A 23309-nucleotide genomic window follows, 5' to 3' on the forward strand; every position below is an offset into this window, starting at 1 on the left:
ATTGATTAATTTCTCACATGTGCCTTGACCGGGGGGCTACAGCAGACCGAGTGGTCCCTTGCTCGAGTCAGCGACCTTGGGCTCAAGCTGGTGGGCCTTGCTCAAACCAGATGAGCCCGCGCTCAAGCTGGCAACATCGGGGTCTTGAACCTGGGTCCTCCACATCCTAGTCCGACGCTCTATCCACTGTTCCACCGCCTGGTCAGGCTATAATCTTAACCTTTATATATATACCTACGTGATTTTGGCAGCATGAGAATTTTATTCTAGATCTCTAGACTTCTAAGTCTAATAGTATGCTTTTGTTTAAAGCTGGCAAGTTGTAATGGAGAAGTTTTTAAAAAATTCTTTAATGTAGGTATAGATAATGGGGTGAAGGCATGAGAAGATAGTAAAGGGAAATACATATGTAACTGTCATATATTACAAATGTTTATATGCTATATTGGTCTGATCGTTACTGAACCTAAGTCTGTTTTACAATTTTAAAAAGGCATTTATTTTTCTTCTCAGTAACTAATACAACTTAATTTCTTTCTTTAAAAAAAATCTCAACCTGTGTCCAAGAAGTTCCTCTACAACCATCAAATATTTTACTCCTTGTCAAGCCAAAGATCCAGTGTCAACAGGCAAAGAAAGCACCTCTGCACAATTTAACTTATGGTAAAGTGCTTTGGTTTTGTTTATACTTTGTTTTTTGAATGTATTATTAAATGTTCCAGATAATTGTTTTCCCCGTATAGGCAATAAGCTTTAACTATAGACAATAAACTTTGACTGTGGATGAAAGATTAAATCATAAAAGCCAGAGACACTCAGAAAAAGATTGAGCAGTAGGGTGGAGCATTCCTAACCTGAAGAATTCATTTAGTATAAATAGTTTTAAATTGTCCTATTCCTGTCTTTTAATTTTATATGATTCTTCTATAAATTTTGTTTGGCTTTGTATTTTTTGCAGAGCTTCCAATTCTGAACCAAGAACATGAAAATATTTTGGCTGCAGGAGTCCCTAACAGGGCATTAACTAGAGATCAGTTGGTGAAACAAATTCTTTCAAAGGAAAATACAGTTGCATCCACAAAGTCCAAAAAGAACACGTTTGTTTTAGAAGGCATCGATTCTTTCTGTGAAAAATCCCAGAATACTACTATGGCGAAACAAATTATTCTTTCAAAGGAAAATACAGTTGCATCCACAAAGTCCAAAAAGGACACATTTGTTTTAGAAGGCATTGATTCTGCCTATGAAAAATCCCAGAATACTACTGTTGAGACTCTCAATACTAACCGTGTTCCTATTAAAAATGACAGTCAATTAACGGTTTCTGAGGATGAGGTAACAACAAAAGGGACTTCACAACAGGAAAGGAAGGAAGGAAATGAGAAAACAATGCCCAAAGAGACTGATCTGCCATGGTCCATAAATGACACATGTAAAATTGTGCTTGCAACTCCAAGATGTCATGTAGCAATTCCTCGGAAATCAAAAAGATATGCTTCAAAGCTTCTTCCTCCAAGTATATATCAAACTACTACAGATGGAGTTAAAAATTGTAAGGTAAGAAAACCTTAAAGGCAGATGTGTATTTGTTTTTATCCCCATTCTTCCAGAATTTGAGCTCTTTCACTCTCTCATTTTTAACAGTAGCTTCATTTTTGTATTTTATTATCATTTAATGTTGAGGCAGCATGGCCTAGAAAAGAGCAGTGAGTTAAAAGTAAGAAGACACAGGTGTTGTCTTTTATCTATAAAATGAAGTTAACAGTACCGGCCACCTACTGTTATGATGATAACATGAGTCAGTGTGTCTAAGGTGCTTGGACTACTACCTAGTATAAACTTTTACTTTTAATACCATCTGACTTATTATTTGATATATTTCAGGTAGTTCCAAATGTGGAAGTATAATAAAAAAGATATTGCCTCTTTATTCAAGTCCTACCTATATTTGATTGATAGACTGATTGATTTATTGTGAGAGAGATGAGAAGCCTCAACTCATATTTGCGGCACTTCAGTTCATTGTTTCTCATATGTGCCTTGACCTATGGGCTCCACCAGTGACCCCTTGCTCAAGCCAGCGACGTTGGGCTTCAAATCAACAATCCTTGGGCTCAAACCACTGTCCTTGGGATCATGTTGATGAGTGCTGGTGAGCCCATACTCAGGCTGGCAATCCTGCACTCTAGCCAGTGACCTCAGGGTTTTGAACCTGGGCCCTCAGCATCTTGGGCCTGACTCTCAATCTACTGTGCCACCACCAGGCTCAAATCAACTTTGCCAAAAAAAAAAAAAAATATATATATATATATATATATATATGCATGCTATAATTTTTTAGGGATAAGGGTGATGATGATGTTATGTGTATGCTACACAACTGACTCGTTTTCTCCAAATTCCTGGGTCTTTGGTGGAATTTGGTATTTTAATGGCTACCTTAGGATTTTGGGGAATTCTCCCCCACGCCCACCCCCCCTCCCCAATGGTTGAGATAATATTTACAGTGTAATTGATTGTGGATTGTATAACAAATGATGCAATACAACTTCAGTCTCTCTTTCCATTCATCTTTTCTATTTTATTGTTTATAAGAGTTTTTAACTTATTGCTATTTAAAATAGAAAGTGATGTTATGTAGATGAGCACTAAGGAATCATTTGGATTGATTATGATTTTTTTCTTTTAATTTAATATAAATTGATTTTGTGATGTTTATGCTAAAAGTCATGCAGAAAATATATACTTTATTTTATGCTTGATTAAGGTAGTCCAGCTTCAAGAATGGATGATAAAAATCATCAACAGTAACACTGCTATATGTGTAGAAGGAAAATTGATGTAAGTATAACATTTGAATATTTCAATAAAATAAGTTTCTGTGTATAAGAGCTTAAATGGAGAAGCTTGAAAAATAACATCTTTGTCTAGATAGACAAAGAATGTCTACACTACAAAGTGAAGGAAAAAAGTAAAATGAGTATACATGTTGATTGTAATCAGCTTTCTTGTTTTTGCTTTTTAGTTTATTTTTAAAATAGTGAAAGCTCAAATTATTTTTATATTATTTTATTTTAATTTATTGGGTTTATATAAATTCTAGTGTCCCCCCCGAATACTTCTCCCCTCCCCCGTGTTCCTCACAACATCCCCCTTGCCCTCCTCCCCACAACGCCCTCGCCCCGGTTTTGCTTTTCTTCTCTCATCCCATCCTATCATCCACTTTCCCTCTGTCTGTTTTCCCTCTGGGCCCTTTGATCCCACCTCTGTCTATGTTCCATTCCTCAGTTCATATTGTCCATTGGATTCCTCGAAAGAGTGAGGTCATATGGTATTTTTCTTTATTTGTCTGGCTTATTTCACTTAATATAATAGTTTCCAGGTCTATCCATATTGTTGCAAAAAGTAAGGTTTCCTTTTTCATGGCCCCATAGTATTCCATTGTGTATATATGTGTCATCGTTTTGTTTGTTTGTTTGGGTTTTTTTGTTTTTTACAGGGGCAGATAGAGAATCAGACGGATAGATAGGGACAAACAGACAGGAACAGAGAGAGATGAGAAGCATCAATCATCAGTTTTTCGTTGCAACACCTTAGTTCATTGATTGCTTTCTAATATATGCCTTGACTGCGGGATTTCAGCAGACCAATTAACCCCTTGCTCTAGCCAGCGACCTTGGGTCAAGCTGGTGAGCTTTTTTCTCAAGCCAGATGAGTTCGCACTCAAACTGGCGACCTCGGGTTCTCGAACCAGGGTCCTCTGCATCCCAGTCCAACGCTCTATCCACTGCGCCACTGCCTGGTCAGGCTGTACCATAGTTTTTTAATTGACTCGTCCACTGACGGGCACTTGGGTTGTTTACAGATCTTGGCTATTATAAACAATGCTGCCATAAACATAGGTGTGCATTTCTTCTTTTTAATCACTGATGTGTAGTGTTCTTGAGATATATTCCTAAAAGTGGGATAGCTGGGTCAAAAGGCAGTTCGACTTTTGATTTTTTGAGGAATCTCCATACTGTTTTCCACAGTGGCTGCTCCAGTCTGCATTCCCACCAGCAGTGCAGGAGGGTTCCCTTTTCTCCACATCCTCACCAGCACTTATTCTGTGTTGTTTTGTTAATGAGCGCCATTCTAACTAGTATGAGGTGATACTCATTGTGGTTTTAATTTGCATTTCTCTAATAATTAGTGATTTTGAGCATTTTTTTTTTTATCTGTCTATTGGCCATCTGTATGTCCTCTCTTTTTTTCCATTCATAAGTACTTTATTTTTTTTTATTTAATTTTAAAAATTAAAAAAATTTTAATTTTAATGGGGTGACATTGATAAATCAGGGTACATATGTTCAGAGAAAACATCTCTACGTTATTTTGACATTTGATTATGCTGCATTCTAATCTCCCAAAGTCCAATTGACTTCTGTCACCTTCTAACTGGTTTTCTTTGTGCCCCTCCCCTCCCCCAATGCCCTCCCTCTCCTCCCCCCCCTCCCCATAACCCCCACACTCTTGTCCATGTCTCTGAGTCTCATTTTTATGTCCCACCCATGTATGGAATCATATAGTTCTTAGTTTTTTCTGATTTACTTATTTCGCTCAGTATAATGTTATCAAGGTACATCCATGTTGTAAATGATCCGATGTCATCATTTCTTATGGCTGAGTAGTATTCCATAGTGTGTGTATATATATATATATATATATATATGTACCAAAGCTTTTTAATCCACTCATCCACTGACGGACACCTCGGCTGTTTCCAATTCTTCACTATTATGAACAATGCTGCCATAAACATGGGGGTGCATTTCTTCTTTTCAAACAGTGCTATGGTGTTCTTGGGGTATATTCCTAAAAGTGATATAGCTGGGTCAAAAGGCAGTTCAATTTTTAATTTTTTGAGGAATTTCCATACTGTTTTCCACAGTGGCTGCACCAGTCTGCATTCCCACCAGCAGTGCAGGAGGGTTCCCTTTTCTCCACATCCTCGCTAGCACTTATTCTGTGTTGTTTTGTTGATGAGCGCCATTCTGACTGGCATGAGGTGATATCTCATTGTGGTTTTAATTTGCATTTCTCTAATAATTAGTGATGTTGAGCATTTTTTCATATGCCTATTGGCCATCTGTATGTCCTCTTTGGAGAAGTGTCTATTCATTTCTTTCGCGCATTTTTTGATTGGATTGTTTGTCTTCCTGGTGTTGAGTTTTACAAGTTCTTTATAAATTTTGGATATTAACCCCTTATCAGACGTATTGTCAAATATATTTTCCCATTGTGTACTTTGTCTTTTTATTTTGTTCATATTGCCTTTAGCTGTGCAAAAGCTTTTTAATTTGAAATAGTCCCATTTGTTTATCCTGTCCTTTATTTCCCTTGTCCATGGAGATAAATCAGCAAATATATTACTGCGAGTGATGTTGGAGAGCCTATTGCCTCTGTTTTCCTCCTAGGATACTTATGGTTTCACAACTTAACATTTAAGTCTTTTATCCATTTTGAGTTTATTTTTGTGAATGGTGTAAGTTGGTGGTCTAGTTTCATTTTTTTGCAGGAAGCTGCCCACTTTTCCCAACACCATTTATTAAAGAGGCTGTCTTCATGGTATGCTCGTACCTGCTTTGTCAAATATCAATTGTCCTTAAAGGTGTGGGTTTATTTCTGGGTTCTCTGTTCTGTTCCATTGATCTATATGCCTGTTCTTATGCCAGTACCAAGCTGTTTTGAGTACAATGACCTTGTAGTATAACTTGATGTCCGGAAGTCTGATATTTCCCACTTTATTCTTTTTTTTTTTTTTTTTTCAAGATTGCTGAGGCTATTTGTGTTCTTTTTGTGGTTCCATATGAATTTTTGGAATATTTGTTCTAAATCTTTAGAGTATTTCATTGGTATTTTAATAGGAATTGCATTTAATTTATAAATTGCTTTGGGTAATATGGACATTTTAATGATTAGTTATTCTTCCTGACCATAAACACAATATATGCTTCCACTTGTTTGTATCTTCCTTAATTTCTTTTATCAATGTTTATAATTTTCTGAGTACAAGCCTTTAATCTTCTTCGTTAAATTTACTCCTAGGTACTTATTTTTTGTTGTTGCAATAGTGAAGGGGATTGTTTTCTTAATTTCTCTTTCAGACAGATCATTGTTGGTATATAACATTGCCTCTGATTTCTGAGTTTTAATTTCATATCCTGCCACCTTGTTGAATTCCAGTAGTTTTTTTTACTGCAACTTTAGGGCTTTCTATGTACAGTATCATATCATCAGCAAATAATGATAGTTTTACTTCTTGTTTTCTAATTTGGATGCCTTTTATTTCTTCTTGTCTCAGTGCTGTCGCTAGGACTTCCAGAACTATGTTGGATAAGAGTGGTGAAAGGGGGCACTCCTGCCTTGTTCTTGATCTTAAGGGGATTGGTTTTAATTTTTGCCCATTGAGTATGATGTTGGCTGTGGGTCAGTCATAGATGGCCTTTATCATGTTGAGGTATTTTTCCCTGTATTCCCACTTTGCTGAGAGTTTTGATCATAAATGGGTGCTGGATTTTATCAAAAGTTTTTTCTGCATCTATTGATATTATCATGTGGTTTTTCTCTTTCCTTTATTTATGTGATGAATCACATTGATTTGCGAATATTATACCAGCCTTACCTCCCCAGAATAAATCCCACTTGATCATGATGTATGATTTTTATCATGTATTGCTGGATCAGGTTTCCTAATATTTTGTTGAGGATTTTAGCATATAAATTCATCAGGCCTATAGTTTTCTTTCTTTGTGTTCTCTTTGCCTGGTTTTGGAATCACTATTATGCTTGCCTCATAAAAGGAGCTTGGAGGTTTTCCCTCCTCTTAAATTTTTTGAAATAGCCTGAGAAGCATAGGAGTTAGTTATTCTTTGAATGTTTGGTAGAATTCACCTGTGAAGCCATTTGGCCCAGGGCTTTTGTTTGTTGGGAGTTTTTTTTTTTTTTTTAATTTTTATTTATTTATTTTTTACGGAGACATATTTATTATACAATACATTTTTAAATAAAATATGTATTTTCCGATGGCTTTCGGCGACCCCTGTGTTTTGGTGGTTCGACCCCCGCCGGCATCGCGACCCACAGGTTGAGAACCGCTGCCTTAGTTGTTCATTGATTGCTTTCTCATATGTGCCTTGACTGCGGGCCCTCAGCAGACCGAGCAACCCCCTGCTGGAGCCAGCGACCTTGGGTTCAAGCTGGTGGGCTTTTGCTCAAACCAGATGAGCCTGCACTCAAGCTGGCGACCTTGGGGTCTCGAACCTGAGTCCTCTGCATCCCAGTCCGACGCTCTATCCACTGCGCCACCGCCTGGTCAGGCTGTTGGGAGTTTTTTGATTACTGTTTCGATCCCATTTGTTGTAATCAGTCTATTTAGGTTTTATGATTCTTCCATATTGATTTTTGAAAGATTATATGTTTCAAGGAATTTGTCCATTTCACCTAGGTTGTCTAATTTTTTTTAATATATATATTTTTTTCCTGTATTTTTCTGAAGTTGGAAACGGGGAGGCAGTCAGACAGACTCCCACATGCGCCCGACTGGGATCCACCCGGCATGCCCACCAGGGGGCGATGCTCTGCCCATCTGGGGCATCACTCTGTTGCGACCTGAGCCATTCTAATGCCTGAGGCAGAGGCCATGGAGCCATTTTCAGCACCGGGGCCAACTTTGCTCCAATGGAGCCTTGGCTGCGGGAGGGGAAGAGAGAAACAGAGGAAGGAGAGGGGGAGGGGTGGAGAAGCAGATGGGTGCTTCTCCTGTGTGCCCTCGCCAGGAATTGAACCCGGGACTCCTGCACGCCAGGCCAACACTCTACCACTGAGCCTACCGGCCAGGACAAGGTTGTCTAATTTTTTGACATACAGTTCTTCATAGTATTTTCTTACAATCCTTTGTATTTCTGCTGAGTCAGTTGTTACTTCTCCACTCTCATATCTAATTTTATTTGAGTCCTCTTTTTTTCTTGGTGTGTCTGGCTAAGGGTTCATCGATCTTGTTTACCTTTTCAAAGAAACAGCTCTTGGTTTTATTGATCCTCTGTATTGTTTTTTTAGTTTATATGTCATTTATTTCCACTCTGATCTTTATTATTTCCTTCTTTCTACTTCCTCTGGGCTTTACTTGCTGTTCTTTTTCTAGTTCTTTTTTTTTTTTTTTTTTTTTTTTTTTACAAAGACAGAGAGAGGGATAGATAGGGACAGACAGGAACTGAGAGAGATGAGAAGCATCAATCATCAATTTTTTATTGCGACACATTAGTTATTCATTGATTGCTTTCTCATATGTGCCTTGACCATGGGCCTTCAGTAGCCCGAGTAACCCCTTGCTCGAGCCAGCGACCTTGGGTCCAAGCTGGTGAGCTTTGCTCAAACCAGATGAGCCCGCGCTCAAGGGGCGACCTCGGAGTCTTGAACCTGGGTCCTCTGCATCCCAGTTCGATGCTCTATCCACTGCACCACATCCCGGTCAGGCCTTTTTCTAATTCTTTTAGTTGCAGGGTTAAGTTGTTTATTTGAGCCATTTTTAGCTTCTTAAAGTATGCCTGTAATGTATGAACTTCCCTCTCAGGACTGCTTTTGCTGTGTCCCATAGATTTTGAATTGTTGTATGCTCATTTTCATTTGTTTCAAAGAAAGTTTTGATTTCTTCCTTGATCTCATTGTTGACCCATTTGTTATTTAATAACATGCTGTTTAGTTTCCAAGTGTTGGAATGTTTTTCTCTTTTTCTATTGTAGTTGATTTCTAGTTTCATGCCACATTTCTAGTTTTTGTGGTCAGAGAAGATGCTTGAAATGATTTCAATCTTAAATTTGTTGAGACTATTTTATGTCCTAATATGTGATCTATGCTAGAGAATGTACCATGAGCACTTGAAAAGAATGTACATTCTGCTGCTTTAGGGTGAAAGGTTCTGAAGATATCAATTAAATCCAGTTGATCTAGTGTGTCCCTTAATTCTGCTGTTAATTTTCTGTCTGGAGGATCTATCCATTGATATTAGTGGGGTGTTAAAATCCTCTACTAGTATAGTATTGCTGTTGATCTTGCCTTTTATGTCCATCAAAGTCGCTTTATACATTTAGGTGTTCCTATATTAGGTGCATAGATATTTATAATGGTTATATTGGTTATATCTTCCTGTTGGATTGCTCCCTTTATCATTACGTAGTGACCTTCTTCATCCCTTACTATAGTCTTTGTTTTACAGTCTATTTTGTCAGATCTAAGTGTTGCTACCCCAGCTTTTTATTCATTTCCATTTGCATGAAATATTTTTCTCCATCCTTTTACTTTCAATCTATATGTATCTTGTTTAGAGGTGGGTCTCTTATAGACAGCGTATGTACAGGTCCTGTTTTCTTATCCATTCACTTACCTTGTATCTTTTGATTGGAGCATTTAATCCATTTACATTTAAGGTTATTATTGATATGTAGTTGTTTATTGCCATTTCTTTTCTTTAAATATACTTTCCTCTTTTACTAGATTTTTTTCCCCACTTTGTTCTGTTTACAGCAGGCCCCTTGCAGCATTGGTTTGGTTGTGATGAATTCCTTGATGTCTTTTTTTGTCTGGGAAGCTTTTTATTTCTCCTTCAATCTTAAATGATAGCCTTGCTAGATAAAGAAGTCTTGGTTGTAGCTTCTTGCTCTGCATTACTTTGAATATTTCTTGCCATTCCCTTCTGTCTTCAAGTGTTTCTGTTGAAAAGTCTGAAGTCATCCTTATCGTGGTTCCTTTGTAGGTGATTGAATGTTTTTCTCTTGCAGCTTTTAGTATTATTTCTTTAACTCTTGGCTTTGGCATTTTGATTATGATGTGTCTTGGTGTGGGTCTCTGGATTCTTTTTTAATAGGGTGGTCTCTGCTTCTTGATCTTGTATGATTCTTTCCTGCATTAATTTAGGGAAATTTTCAGCCGTAATTTCTTCAGTCATGTTCTCTATCCCTTGTTCTTTCTCTTCTTCAGGAACCCCTATGATGCAGATGTTATTTCTCTTCATGTTGTCACAGAGCTCTCTTAAGAGTTTTCTCAGACTTTTTGATCCTCTTTTCTTTTTGCTGTTCCACTTCCGTGCTTTCGCTTATCTTGTCCTCTAAATCGTTATCTTGATCATCTGCTTCATCCAGACTGTTTTTAATTCCTTCTAGTGTAGTCTTCATTTCTAATATTGTGTTTGTCATTTCTGTCTGGTTTTCTTTTATGATTTCAGTGTCCTTTTTGATGCTAATTATTTCTTTATTTAGATGTTTATTATGTTCTTCTATTGTTGCTCTAAGATCTTTGAGCATCTTAATAATTATTTTAAACTCTGCGTCTGGTAATTTGGTTATTTCCATCTCACTCAGTTCTTTTTCTGGGGATTTCTCTTGTTGATTCTTTTGGATTGAATTTCTTTGTCTTTTCATTTGTCTCTGTATACACTCTTCCTTTGGGTGTTTTGTTTGTGTAGCAAGCTGAGTCTATGGTTGGTATTGTCTGCCTCCAATTTTCAGTTGTGTTGTTTTTAGGTCTTCTTGGGTTGGCACCAGCTGTTGTTTATAATCTGCTGTGGGCTATTTGTCTGCTGTAACTGTTTTTTTTGCTATTTGTGTTGGCGTTTTCTATGTCTTAGCTTGGTTAGGTGTGAGGAGCCCTTCCTTAAGCTACCACTCTAACAAGGGTTGTTAGGTCCTGAAGTGATGCTTCCTATATCTGGCCGCTGGATGTGCCTGCCCTGGACCTTTCTATCCTGAAGCCTGGTGCAGATCCATGGGGTTCAATGCCTATGACTGGCTCTTAACCTTTTTGGAGCTCTAGGCGATCCAGATCTTTTCGCTGTCTCTCTGCTGGGCCCAGGGGTTGTTGTAAATATCAGCTGCACTGCTAGGCTAGTTTTTATCTACTCTTGGCCTGGGGGAAGTTCCTTTAAAACAGGCGCCAGGAACATATGGCTCGCAAAACAGATGTGGCTCTTTTAATGGCTGCATCTGGCTCGCAGACAAATCTTTAATAATAAAAAAAAATAACGTTAAAAATATAAAACATTCTTATGTATTACAATCCATTCATTTCCTACCACTTATGTTCATGGTTGCTGGTGGCTGGAGCCAATCACAGCTGTCCTCCGGACAACAACAAATTTTTATTGGATAATGCATAACATGCACGGGTCGTTGTATGGCTCTCACGGAATTACATTTTAAAATATGTGGCGTTCATGGCTATCTCAGCCAAAAAGGTTTCCGACCCCTGCTTTAAAAGTTCAAGTTCCCCTGAGATCCACTTTCTGCTGCCTCTTTTGGTTGACTACTTGTTGGGCTCAGTTCTGTAATTCAGTGCTTAGGTACAGTATTTGATGTGGCTTGCTCCTTATCCTTAGATGACTTTTTATCCAGACTTTTTATTTTATTTTGTTTTTCTTTTTTTTCAGTACTCATAAAAGTATGGTCTATGTTCTTCTGATATATGGTCTGTCCACTGGCCCCCTGCTGCCTCTGTTGTCGCCTTGGGCCTTTGGGCCCAGGTGCAGCTGGTGCCAGCACGCATTTGCGGCCGCTGTGGCCTCCACCACCCCTGGTAGGCCCGCGTGCACCCGCTCGGTCCGCTGCTGAGGTAGCCCAGACCCCAGCCACCACCAAGGGGTGGCTCCCATTTTGGGCGGGATTGCCTGCGAGCTCTGGCCTCTGCAGCGGTCCGCCAGGGCTTTCGCCTCTGCGGTGGGCCCATACGCGCCCATTTGGACCACCTCCGCTGTCGTCCGGGCCCCCTCTGCCCCCAAGGGTGGGCTTGCGCCACTGGCAGGGTGGCACGTGAGCTTGGACCTCCGCAGTGGCTGCCATGGCTCCCGCTTTTGCAGGCAGGCTTGCACACTTGCTCTGACCTTTGTAGCGGCTGCCGTGGCTTCTGCCTCTGCGGGTGGCCCTCGCCCTTGCTTGGACCGCCCTGGCCCCCCCGCAGCTGCACCCCACCACCGCCAGCCTGCCCACCTCCAGCGAGCACTCAGCACCGTGGAGGTGCGGTGTAGCTCAGACCTCAGCACTCACTACCTGTGGCCCTAATGTGCTGCCTGCCTCTAAGCGCCTCTTTGTTCTGACTGGAACAGGAGAGCCTCTGGTGGCCGAGGTAATTTCTTCCCTTTGCTGGTGTTGCTGCTTCTAGAAAAAATGTCCACTTTATATTTGGGGAGTGATTCAGCCCAGGGGATAGGATGTCCATCCCTCAAAGTGCCTCCCCCTGTGCTTCCGAGATCACACTGTCCCCTGGCAACTCCATTCCTCCCAGCACTCCCCGCTCCCAGAGCCCCGTGCAGATGGCTGTGAGTGAGGCTCTCCATGCGGTCCCTTTAACACAGAGCCTGGGCCCAAGAGTTCTGTCTCCTTCTCTCAAATGGTGTCTAGGCTCCTTTCTCAGCCAATACAGTCTGTTTGTCCCTTCCAGGCTCCAGGGCTCTAGGCTGGGACTCCAGTTCTTGGGCTAAGGAGCCACGACCCACAACTCGCTGGGCACTCCTCCCCACCACGAGAGTCCCTCCGGGTCACTGCTCACTCCCGGGAGCTGGGCAACCCTTTCCGCCTTTCCTACCAGTGTCAGTGTGGGTTCTTTGGTGGTCCTTGGCTATAGAATCCTCTAAAATTAGTCCAAAGTTGGTCTTTCAAGATGACTATTCTAAAATTAAGTTGTAATCCGCTTTGGTTCTGGGATGAGGGAGTTGGAACGTCCACCTACTCCGTGGCCATCTTGTCTCTCCTGACATTTCAAATGTTTGTACACAGTGCTTTATTTTTTTTCCTGAGGTTTATTAAGTTGAATGATATTAGCTGCTTAATTATATATGGTTAGTTAATATTGACTACATGCATTCCAGTCCAGATTCTCACATCTAAATTGGGAGAAACATATAAATTACTGATCCAGACAAGGAATCAAAATTATTTTAAGCCCTGGGCGGTTGGCTCTGTGTTAGAGTGTCATCCTGGTGTGTGGATGTCCCTGGTTCAGTTCCAGGTCAGGGCACACAGGAGAAGCGCCCATCTGCTTCTCCACCCCTCCCCCTCTCCTTCCTCTCTTTCTCTTCCCCTCCCACAGCCAAGGCTCCATTGGATCAAAGTGGCTCGGACACTGAGGATGGCTCCATGGCCTCCGCCTCAGGCGCTAGATGGCTCCGGTTGCATTGGAGCAATTCCCTAGATGAGCAGATCATTGCCCCCTTGTGGGCATGCTAGGCACATGTGGGAGTCTGTCTCTGCCTCCCTGCTTCTCACTTCAGAAAAATACAAAAGAAATTAATTTAAAACGTTGCCGTACAGCTACATATTGAGTAATCATTGTCATTTTCTCCCTACAGTGAAAGCATCAACAGGTAAGGAGGTTTTGCTTAATTCAGCTATTAGCACCATTTCCTGTTCTTCAAAATTGATTTCTTTTTTTTTTTTTTTTTTTGTATTTTTCTGAAGCTGGAAACGGGGAGAGACAGTCAGACAGACTCCCGCATGCGCCTGACCAGGATCCACTCGGCACGCCCACCAGGGGCGATGCTCTGCCCCTCCGGGGCGTCGCTCTGCCGCGACCAGAGCCACTCTAGCGCCTGGGGCAGAGGCCAAGGAGTCATCCCCAGCGCCCGGGCCATCTTTGCTCCAATAGAGCCTTGGCTGCGGGAGGGGAAGAGAGAGATAGAGAGGAAGGATGGGGGGGGGGGGAATGGAGAAGCAAATGGGCGCTTCTCCTATGTGCCCTGGCCGGGAATCGAACCCGGGTCCCCCGCACTCCAGGCCGACGCTCTACCACTGAGCAAACCGGCCAGGGCCAAAAATTGATTTCTTAATGGTAAAAGAAACTGTAATAGAAAAAGCGTGTAATGAAAACAGTATAGGCCTGATCTGGCAGTTGCACAGTGGATAGAGCATTGGACTGGGATGCAGAGGACCCAGGTTCGAGACCCTGAGGTCGCCAGCTTGAGTGCGGGCTCATCTGGTTTGAGCAAAGCTCACTAGCTTGGACCCAAGGTCGCTGGCAAGAGCAAGGGGTTACTTGGTCTGCTGAAGGCCCACGGTCAAGGCACATATGAGAAAGCAATCAATGAACAACTAAGGTGTCGCAACGAAAAACTGATGATTGATGCTTCTTATCTCTCTCTGTTCCTGTCTGTCTGTCCCTATTTATCCCTCTCTCTGACTCTCTCTCTGTCTCTTTAAAAAAATAAAAATTAAAAAAAGAAAAGAAAACAGTATAGGATATCACTGTTTACTGTAATTACCTGGAAGTTTGTAAGTTGAAACTATAAAGTATGTCTTGCCAACTCCATTTCTGCCCGCCTCTGCCCTCTTCCTGAGTATCCAATAGGCAGCATAGACCGCCTTGGTGGAATCCCATTGCTGCTGCTTACGGATGGTATGATTTATGCAAGTATGTATTCTCTTTCAGTCTCAGCTTTTCCATCTGTACAGTGGTAATAATAGTATTACCTTTTGGGTTATTTTGAGGATTAAGTAAATTATATTTTTAAGACATGAAAACAGTACTTTAAAGTGCTATTTAATTGTTTATTAAATAAAATTAATAAATTAAAAAAAGAGGATGACAAGTAATACTGCATTAAGGTACAGTGTATGAATTTAATCTCATTTGACCAAATTAAAGGAACTTTCTTCTTATGTTTACATTTATTATGTTTATTAGGGTCTAGTGAATTGGAGAATGTTCAACATTTATCTGATACATCTTCGTATTTCATTCTTATATTTATCCTTAGCTTCATTTAATGAAATATTAAGAGTAGATTTATGGGTGAATGATTTGATACTGCAGTTTGTTTTTTCCCTGGAACTTCTTTTTGGTACTTTGCAAAGAGGACAGTAAAAACATTTGGCTGTATAGTGAAGGCAAAAATCCCAGAGGATTAAATGAATCCAAACTTTATAATTGCATGAAAGCTAACACAGTATATAGGCCTAGAGAAGAGGAACAAGAAAATCATTCTTTGGAAGCTTAGTATTAGTTAAAATAGATTGCAAACATTGTCAACAGCAGGTATTTAGACATGTTCCCGACTTCCTGGCTAATGATATTTTATACTAAGGGTATGGTGTAGTAATGATATTTTATACTAAGGTTTTATATGGTGTAGTCACAGCACTGTTTCTTGGCACATACTTGGAATATCACTTTAGCCAAGCAGTTGAGTTCGGCTGCAATATTTGGCCCTAAATGTTTTATAATTAGACTAATAATATTGTTAATATAGCTGAAATGCAAATTAATTACTTTTTATTCTAAATTTATGTACTTTAGGTATATTGTAGCGACTGGTAAAATGTGAATATTTTGGCTTTAACTAAGCTATTGTTTTATTTCCAGAGACATCACTAACATATATTGGCACAGTAACGCAATTGTAGAACGGATTGCATACAACAAACTTAGGACATCATCAGGCAACATTTATATATTGAAAGGGTTGATAGACCAGATTTCCATGAAAGAAGCAGGTAATGACTAGTTATTAATTGAATATTTAATTAAAATATTCACATTTTTTACTTTTAATTAGGTGTTTTAAAGTTGTGAATATATTAAAACTAAAAACAATTGATCACATTATGTAAAATTATGTACTTATCATTTTTCTCTGATTTAATTACTTTTATTGTTTAAATAAGTCCACTGTGTTTTTTAAAAAATACAAGTGCAATGTTTCTTATTTGGGAGGAATTGCTGGATAAGACTGTAATGTAACCTGGGATGTTGAAGTCCCAGGTTCAAAACCTTGAGGTTGCTGGCCTGAGTGCAGCGGACTCATCCAGCTTGAGCGCCGGGTTGCCAGCTTGAGCATGGGATCATCAACAGGATCCCATGGTCACTGGCTTGAGCCCAAAGGTCACTGGCTTGAGCAAAGGTCACTGACTTGGTTAGAGCCCCCTGGTCAAGGCACATATGAGAAGCAATCAATTAACAAAGTGCTGCAACTACAAGTTGATACTCTCTTACACTAAAAGAAAAAAAAAGAATATAGCTTGTGCCTTTTACACACCTAATATACCTAAATTAATACACATCTGTACAGTCTACTTTAAATTTATGACTACTTGCAACAAGTTGTGTCCCCTTAGTGCCATTTGGTATCCTACCACATTTCTCTAATCAATTCCCTGTGTCATCCTCTTTGATGACTACTTCAGATTTTTACAAATCTCTAATACCTTCTCCCTCCCTCTCTCCATCACTCAGATGGGATGATGGGGTCAGGAAGGGAGGCTATCACCTGAACAATAGGAACAATCAGAAGAGAATGTCTTCTCATATCTACTCAACTGCTTGTATCTGGACCTGCTCTTATATGGATGAACAGTCCATGTTTCTGTCTGTATCAGCCACTCCATTTATACTCTAGCTCCCATTCCCCCCCCCCTTTTTTTTTGGTGGGAAAGACAGGAATGGAGAGAGATGAGGAGTATCAGCTCATAAGTGGCAATTTAGTTGTTCATTGATTGCTTTTTCATATGTGCCTTGACTAGGGGGGCTCCAGCCAAACCAGTGACCCCTTGCTCAAGCCAGAGAACTTGGGCTTCAAGCCAGCAACCTTTAGGCTCAAGCCAGTGACCATGGGGTCATGTCTGTGATCCCACGCTCAAGCCAGATGAGCCCGTGCTCAAGCTGGTGTGATCTCGGGGTTTTAAACCTGGGCAATGCTCTGTGCACTGTGCCACCACCTGGTCAGGCCCCATTTTCCCTTTTATTCAAAGATAACACTGCAGTACTTCTTCCTTCTGTCAAAAATAATCTCTCCTTTTTCTTTTTTCAGAGAACAATCCCTCTTTTAACTACACTACTTTCAATAATTATTGCTTCACTTACAGCAAAAACAACTCAGATGATTTGTTGTATCTAATTTCTCTTGAGCTTTTCCCCATTTTTTCTTGAATTCTCTTTTATCATGCTTTAATGCTCAATTCTTCACCAAAATAGCCCTTATCAAAGTCACCAGTCATTCCCACATTGCTAAATGTAGTATGAACTTGACATACTAATCATCCCTACCTCCTGAAATACTTCCTAACTTGCCCTCTGGAATACCATATTCTGATTCTCGTGCTGTTTCCTTTTTTTGGTCATCTTTCTTTTCTTCTTTGCCTCTTAAAAGTAGGGTAAACTCTTTCTACACTCAGTGCTGTGCTGATTTTTTTTAGGTTTTAAATCTTTATATGGTTACAAATGCCAAATTTATATCTCTATAATCAAGAATACTCCCCTACCCACTCAACTTGTTTTTTATCTGCCCATTTAACATCTCCATTAGGATATCTGCAGACATTTCAAACTGAATACAGTCATGCATTTCTTAAATGACAGGGATACATGCTGAGTACTGCATTGTTAGGCAGTTTCAGCGGTTATGCAAACATTATATAGAGTGTACTTAGAGAAACCTAGATAGTACAACCTACTGCACACCTTGGTAATATAGTATAGCCTATTGCTCCTAGGCTGCTAACCTATATAGAACATATTTCTCTACTGAAGAATGTAGGCAGTTGTAATGCAATGTTATTTGTATATCTAAACATATATAAAAGCTACAGTAAAAATATGATATAAAAGGTAAAAAATGGTGACCTGTTTAGCTCATTTACCATGAGTAGAGCCTGCAGGATTGGAAGTGGTTCTAGGTGAGTGAATGTGAAGGCCTAGGACGCCCCTGTACACCACTATAGACTTCATAAACACTGTACACTTAGGATACATCAAATTTATTTAAATTTTTTTCTTCAATAATAAATTTACCATAGCTTATAATATTTTAACTATAAACTTTAATTTTTTTAACTTTTCAACTCTTTTGCAATAACTTAAATACATTGTACAACTGTACAAAAATCTTTTGTTTTATTCTAATTCTATATTAATAGCTGAGTCATGCATTGCACTGTGACCACATGATGCTACATTATAAGTACGTGATACACATTATTTGACATCATGACAACTGCAATGTCAGTAGGCAGTACAACTTTTGAGCTCCGTTGTGATCTAATGGTTCCAGTTTGTATATAGTCCATCATTGCTCGAAACATCTTTATGCAGTACATGACCATACATCTAAAGCCTGATCTTCTCTCAAATCTGCTTAACCTACAGTCTGTCCTCTCTTTCTATGCTCTTAGTGGCTAGCCAAAAGCCTTGGGGACATCCTTAAATCCTTTGTTTCTCTCACACTCATAACTAGTGTGTCAGTACATCTGTTGGCATTATCTCCATAATATATCCAGAACCCAGACCTCTCCTGACCACTGTGGTCAAGACTTCCCTCTTTTTTTGCTTAATCATTGCAATATCCTCCTAAGTTGTCTCACTGTTTCTCCCCTGTACTTCCACACTCTTCTCAAAATAGCAGCTATTACAGTCCTGTTAAAGTCAATTCTTACAACTCCTCTACTCATAACATTTCCATAGCTTTCCCTCTCCAAAATAAAAGGCCAAATCCATAATATGACTCCAAGGTCTTATTTTCTCCCATGCTTCCCCCAGTGCCCTGTTACCCATCTGAGTAGCCTCCTACTACGATAGGCCAGCCACACTTGCCTCATAGCCTTTCGTTTTATTCTCTCTGCTTCCACTGCTGTAACCCCATATTGCCATGTGGCTGGCTTCAAGGCCTTTAGGGCTTTACTTAGGTAATGTTATTTCTATCCTTTTTTTAAATGCTGTCTGCATGAACATACTGATATTTCTGTTCCCCTTAACTACACAATGACCGTCTAACAAGATATTTTACTTACTGGTTCACTGTTTCACATTAGAAGGCAAGATCCATGAAGGCAGGGATTTTTGGTTGTTTTGTTAATTTCTGAATCTTCAATATCTGCAACAGTGCCTGGCACATTGTAAACAATAAGTATATATGTTTTTAATTGATTTAATGAATTAATGACATCTCTTAAATTCTAGGTTTTTAGTAATTTTGTTTGTTTATTATTAAATAGGATATCCATATTATCTCATAAGGAAGTTTATGTATGGCTTTCCAGAAAATTGGAAAGAACAAATTGATAATTTTCTAGAACAATTAAGGTAAAGTACTTTTTAACTTTTCAAAAAAAACTTTATTAAGGCATAATTTACATTTGATAAAATGCACCCATTTTAGGTATACAATTTGACATGCTTTTAAAAATGTATATAGTCATGTAACCAATGTAAAGTAGTTTAAATTTTTTTGTATGGAAATGCCAGTTTTGAAGCTCTCTTTGGTCTTAAACTTTCAGAAAATAGTGATACTTTACTAGAATTTCTGTAATATAGAATAAATCTGAAAGGGAAATAAAACCTTGGACGTTTCAAGGAGTCATTCTTAATCTACCCTTTAAAAGTCATGTAGCTGTTAAACACAAGGCGGAAGTCCTTGGTTCTTTTTTTCTTTCATTCATTCCCTCTGTAGTTATTGAGTGTGTTGGCACTAGAAAAATAAAGAACCTGATTCATTCTTGTTCTGAAGGAACTCATTGGAGATAGAATGATGTAAGGTTATTTATCACAGTACAATGCAATAATATAACAGGGGTTGGCAATTATTTCTGTAAAGGGCCAAGCTGTAAATATTTTTATGGGCATGCTGCCTCTATCTCAACTGCTCAACTCTTCCTAGAGGGAAGGCAACCATAGGCAGTACTTACATATGACTGGCTGTTTTAGTAACTTTATTTACAAAAATAAGCAACTGACAGGATTTGTCGTGTAATTTTCTTATAATATACAGCTTAAGTAGTAAATATAAAAGCACAGAGTAGGAAGTACTAAAGAGGTTAAATTTGAATCTTTTGACTTAAGATACTGTACTTACTTGAGTTTTTTGTGGGAAAAGGGGTGAAAGCCTTGAAGGCTTAAATAATGTAAGATTAAAGGTAATCTTTACTATGGAAGAAGCTTTAGCTGAGGGATTTTTTATAGTTTGTTTTAATATAGGGTTATAGTTAGGGTTAGTGCTAAAGATTAGGCTGGAGTATGGGTTGAGTTTAAAATTAGAGTTAGCTTTAGGATTAGGTATAGGGTTAGAGTTAAAAGTTAAGTTTAGAATTAGGGTTAGTCTTTTGTTTAAGCTTAGGTTTTAAAAATTAGGAGTAGGAGCCTTGGTCGGGTAGCTACGTTTAGAGCGTTGTTCAGTACACCAACGTTGCAGGGTCAGTCCCCCGTCAGGGCACATACAAGACTCAACCAGTGAATGCATAAATAAGTAGAAGAACAAACTGATGTTTCTCTCTCTCTTTCTCTCTTTCCTTCTGTCTTTACATTTCTATCTCCTCCATCCTCCCTCCCTCCTTTCTTTCTTTCTAAAGTCAATAAATAATTTTTTTTAAAAATTAGGGGTAGGGCACGGTTAGTTTTAATGTTAAGTGTAGTATTTGGAGTTAGAGTTAGGGTGATGGTTTGGGTTAAGATTAAGTTTTAGATTTAGTATTAGGGTTACGGTTATAGTTAGGGTTAGGTTGAGAATTAGAGTAAGGTTTATGGGTAGGTTTAGGGTAAGAGGATTAGGTTTAAAATTAGGAAAAGGGTAAGGATTACAGTTAGATTTAGGGTTAGTGTTATATTTAGGGTTGGGGTTAGGCATAGGAGAATATCATTTATTTATTTGTGGTTTTGGTTTTTTGTGTTTATTTTTTTGAGAACCAACGTTCGTGAAATAATACTTTATGTTTTTAGGGTTTGTGAAAAGGAAAAGAGAAAGACAAGACAGAGGCAGAAAAGTAGAAGATATGTCCCTGACAAAGGAAAATCAGTGAAAAATGATGCAGGAGAAAAGCAAACAGATGTCCTCCAAAGAACCAGCACCACTTATGACTTTAATTGTAATCGTTTGGGTATGTTTGCTCTTTTCTTCTCTGTTAGTGAAGTGGTATATTTTTACATGAGCCCTACATAGTTTGTTTAATCAGACTACCAAAAATACAGATAAACATGTCAGTGAAAGATAATTATTCTTTCAGGTTCCTAGACCCAAGGTACATATATTTAGTCTGCCAGCCTACCTCAGTCCTGTATTAAAGATGCCTATATATTTGTACTAAATTTCATTCCTATTAATAGTCAAAACCAGTTTGCTTTTATGGAGGAAATGGCATGTTCTTTTGGAAGACCGTTGCTATAAAGGCATTTGGCAAAACTGTTCTGTATCAACTCTTTGCTGAAACTACAAATTAATTTGCCTCACATCTCAACCTTCTCCACCCCCTTGCCAGAAAAATGTAGAAACATTAATTAACTTGCTGCCTTTTCTAGATGATAAAGATGAGTAAAAGTTACTAGAACCTGTTGTATAAATTTCTGCTGATTCTAGGTTGACCTTGTAACGAAAACCTTTACAGAACTTAAAGAGTTCTGGATTGCTTCTGCCAAAAACATGGCACCATACTAGATATAAGTCACTCCTCCACCCCACCACACTCCTCTTCCCTGTGTTTGTAGCTCCTGGCTCCCTTTGAAATTTGGATTATCCTTTCTAATGCAGACAAGGTAATAGATTAAATATGCAGATGACTGCTAGTGGATAGAGTATCTGGCTTGAGCAATAGGTCACTCACTCTGCTGTAGTCCCCCCCCCCCCAGAGCATATATGAGAAAGCAATCAGTGAATCAATGAACAACTAAGGAGCCGCAATGAAGAATTGATGCTTCTCATCTCTCTCCCTTCCTGCCTTTGTCCCTATCTGTTGCTCTTTCTGTGTGTCTCTCTCTCTGTCACAAAAAGAAAAGAAAAAAGGCATCCTATTGCCTATAAATTAGACATACTGCTTATTGTCATCGCTTGATCATCTTCAGCATTCTGGAGTCCTGGGGCTACAGCAACTGCTATATACTTTTAAAACATTTTTAGCTTTATATCTTAACATCTCTCTACCCCATCCTTCTTTTCTTTTAGAGCACTATTTTTCAGGATTTTTGCTACATTGTGAATGTTACTGGTAAAGTATTTGAGGATGCAAGTGTAAAATACTAAAGTTTATTAAACAAGTATTTTTAAAACACCTTCCATGAACCTTGATCTATGTTAGCTATTAGAAACTTAGAGATGAATAAGATGAGATACCTCCCCATTGGGAAGCTCAGTTTAGGGGCAGATACTACTGTATATTCTATTCTGGATATATTTTTCTAGTTTAAGATCTTTGCTTTATTAACAGTTAGGACATTGTGTGTCCTCGTAATACATAAGTTATTTTGACAGTGGTGGTTGATGCTGTTTATTATCATTATCATTCACTTTTCACGTAAGTTGAAACACACCTTAGCCTAACACGAAAGAACACTCGTGCTTTTCATCGTCCAAAATGGCGTAGGTAAGCGTACTGGGGGGCACCAACTCCCTCACTCACATACCACGTTACTGCATATTCTTCCACCGTGTGCAACATTAGTTCACCCACAGTCCATAAGGACGACACTAATGGCATAAGCAGAAACACTCTTGTCTCAATTTTTAAAAGTTTTTATGGGAGTGTCGTAAACTCAGAACATTGTATGTTGAGACTGCCATAACCAAGGACCCCTTGTATATTACTTGGTTTTGCTTAAAATTTTAATTAGCATGGATTTAGTTATACAATTTTGTACATAAACTTACTGAAATGTAAAAATTCAATATACATGGAGAAATAAAGGGAAATAGTTCTTAGCTTTTTGTTTAACTGACTAGCAGTTAGGATAAACAGGATTTTTATTTATACAATACTTTAATGTTTCTTTTTTGCCTTTAGATGTGACAAAGGAGATCTAAAACAGATAGTAATGAATAATATAGCTCTCCATTTTTTAAGAAAATAAAAGTGATTTGAGCAAAACATGGCCCAATGCAGATTGATTTTGTCCAAACAAAAATGCTTTATATTATAGTCAAATTTATCAAATATTTGGGACATTGGATTAGATAGACTTTTTTCAAAGTGAATTCGTTAATGTTGAAGAGCAGTTTATCTTTTATAATCATTTCTTGAAATCTCCATCTTTGTTCTCATAGAACTGAAAGATAATAACTGCAGTAGTTTGCCAGGAGCTACAGAATTAAACATTTGCCAGAATAATCACCAAAATAAACCACCATTAAGATTACCAGATGACCAAATAAATAGTACTGTACATAACGGAAGAGGATCTGATTTACCTAATCAGGTAAGCTTTTACTATTCACTGTACAGGGGAGGTATGATGCTACTGAAAAGGTTTGGGACCAAATCAGAAATCATGAGTTCTCTTTGTTAAGTATTGCTTTTCATTAGTTTTGCACTGTAGGTAAA

General features: G+C 38.8%; 1 protein-coding gene across 3 annotated transcripts in view; it reads left to right on the forward strand.

Moving 5' to 3' along the window:
- The window catches only part of MIS18BP1 (MIS18 binding protein 1), a 66336-nt gene that overhangs the window by 11118 nt on the left and 31909 nt on the right, over positions 1-23309 (forward strand). For 2 of the 3 annotated variants that reach the window (XM_066342804.1, XM_066342807.1), the window contains exons 3-9: positions 568-663; positions 959-1557; positions 2768-2841; positions 15382-15512; positions 19005-19092; positions 20722-20879; positions 23033-23184. In XM_066342804.1, the coding sequence (XP_066198901.1) occupies positions 568-663; positions 959-1557; positions 2768-2841; positions 15382-15512; positions 19005-19092; positions 20722-20879; positions 23033-23184 (1298 nt within the window). The remainder of the gene's footprint in view (positions 1-567; positions 664-958; positions 1558-2767; positions 2842-15381; positions 15513-19004; positions 19093-20721; positions 20880-23032; positions 23185-23309) is intronic. The other variant, XM_066342805.1, reaches the window with a different exon arrangement.

Source organism: Saccopteryx leptura, chromosome 6 (assembly GCF_036850995.1).
Source record: "Saccopteryx leptura isolate mSacLep1 chromosome 6, mSacLep1_pri_phased_curated, whole genome shotgun sequence".
Taxonomy (NCBI): Eukaryota; Metazoa; Chordata; class Mammalia; order Chiroptera; family Emballonuridae; genus Saccopteryx; species Saccopteryx leptura.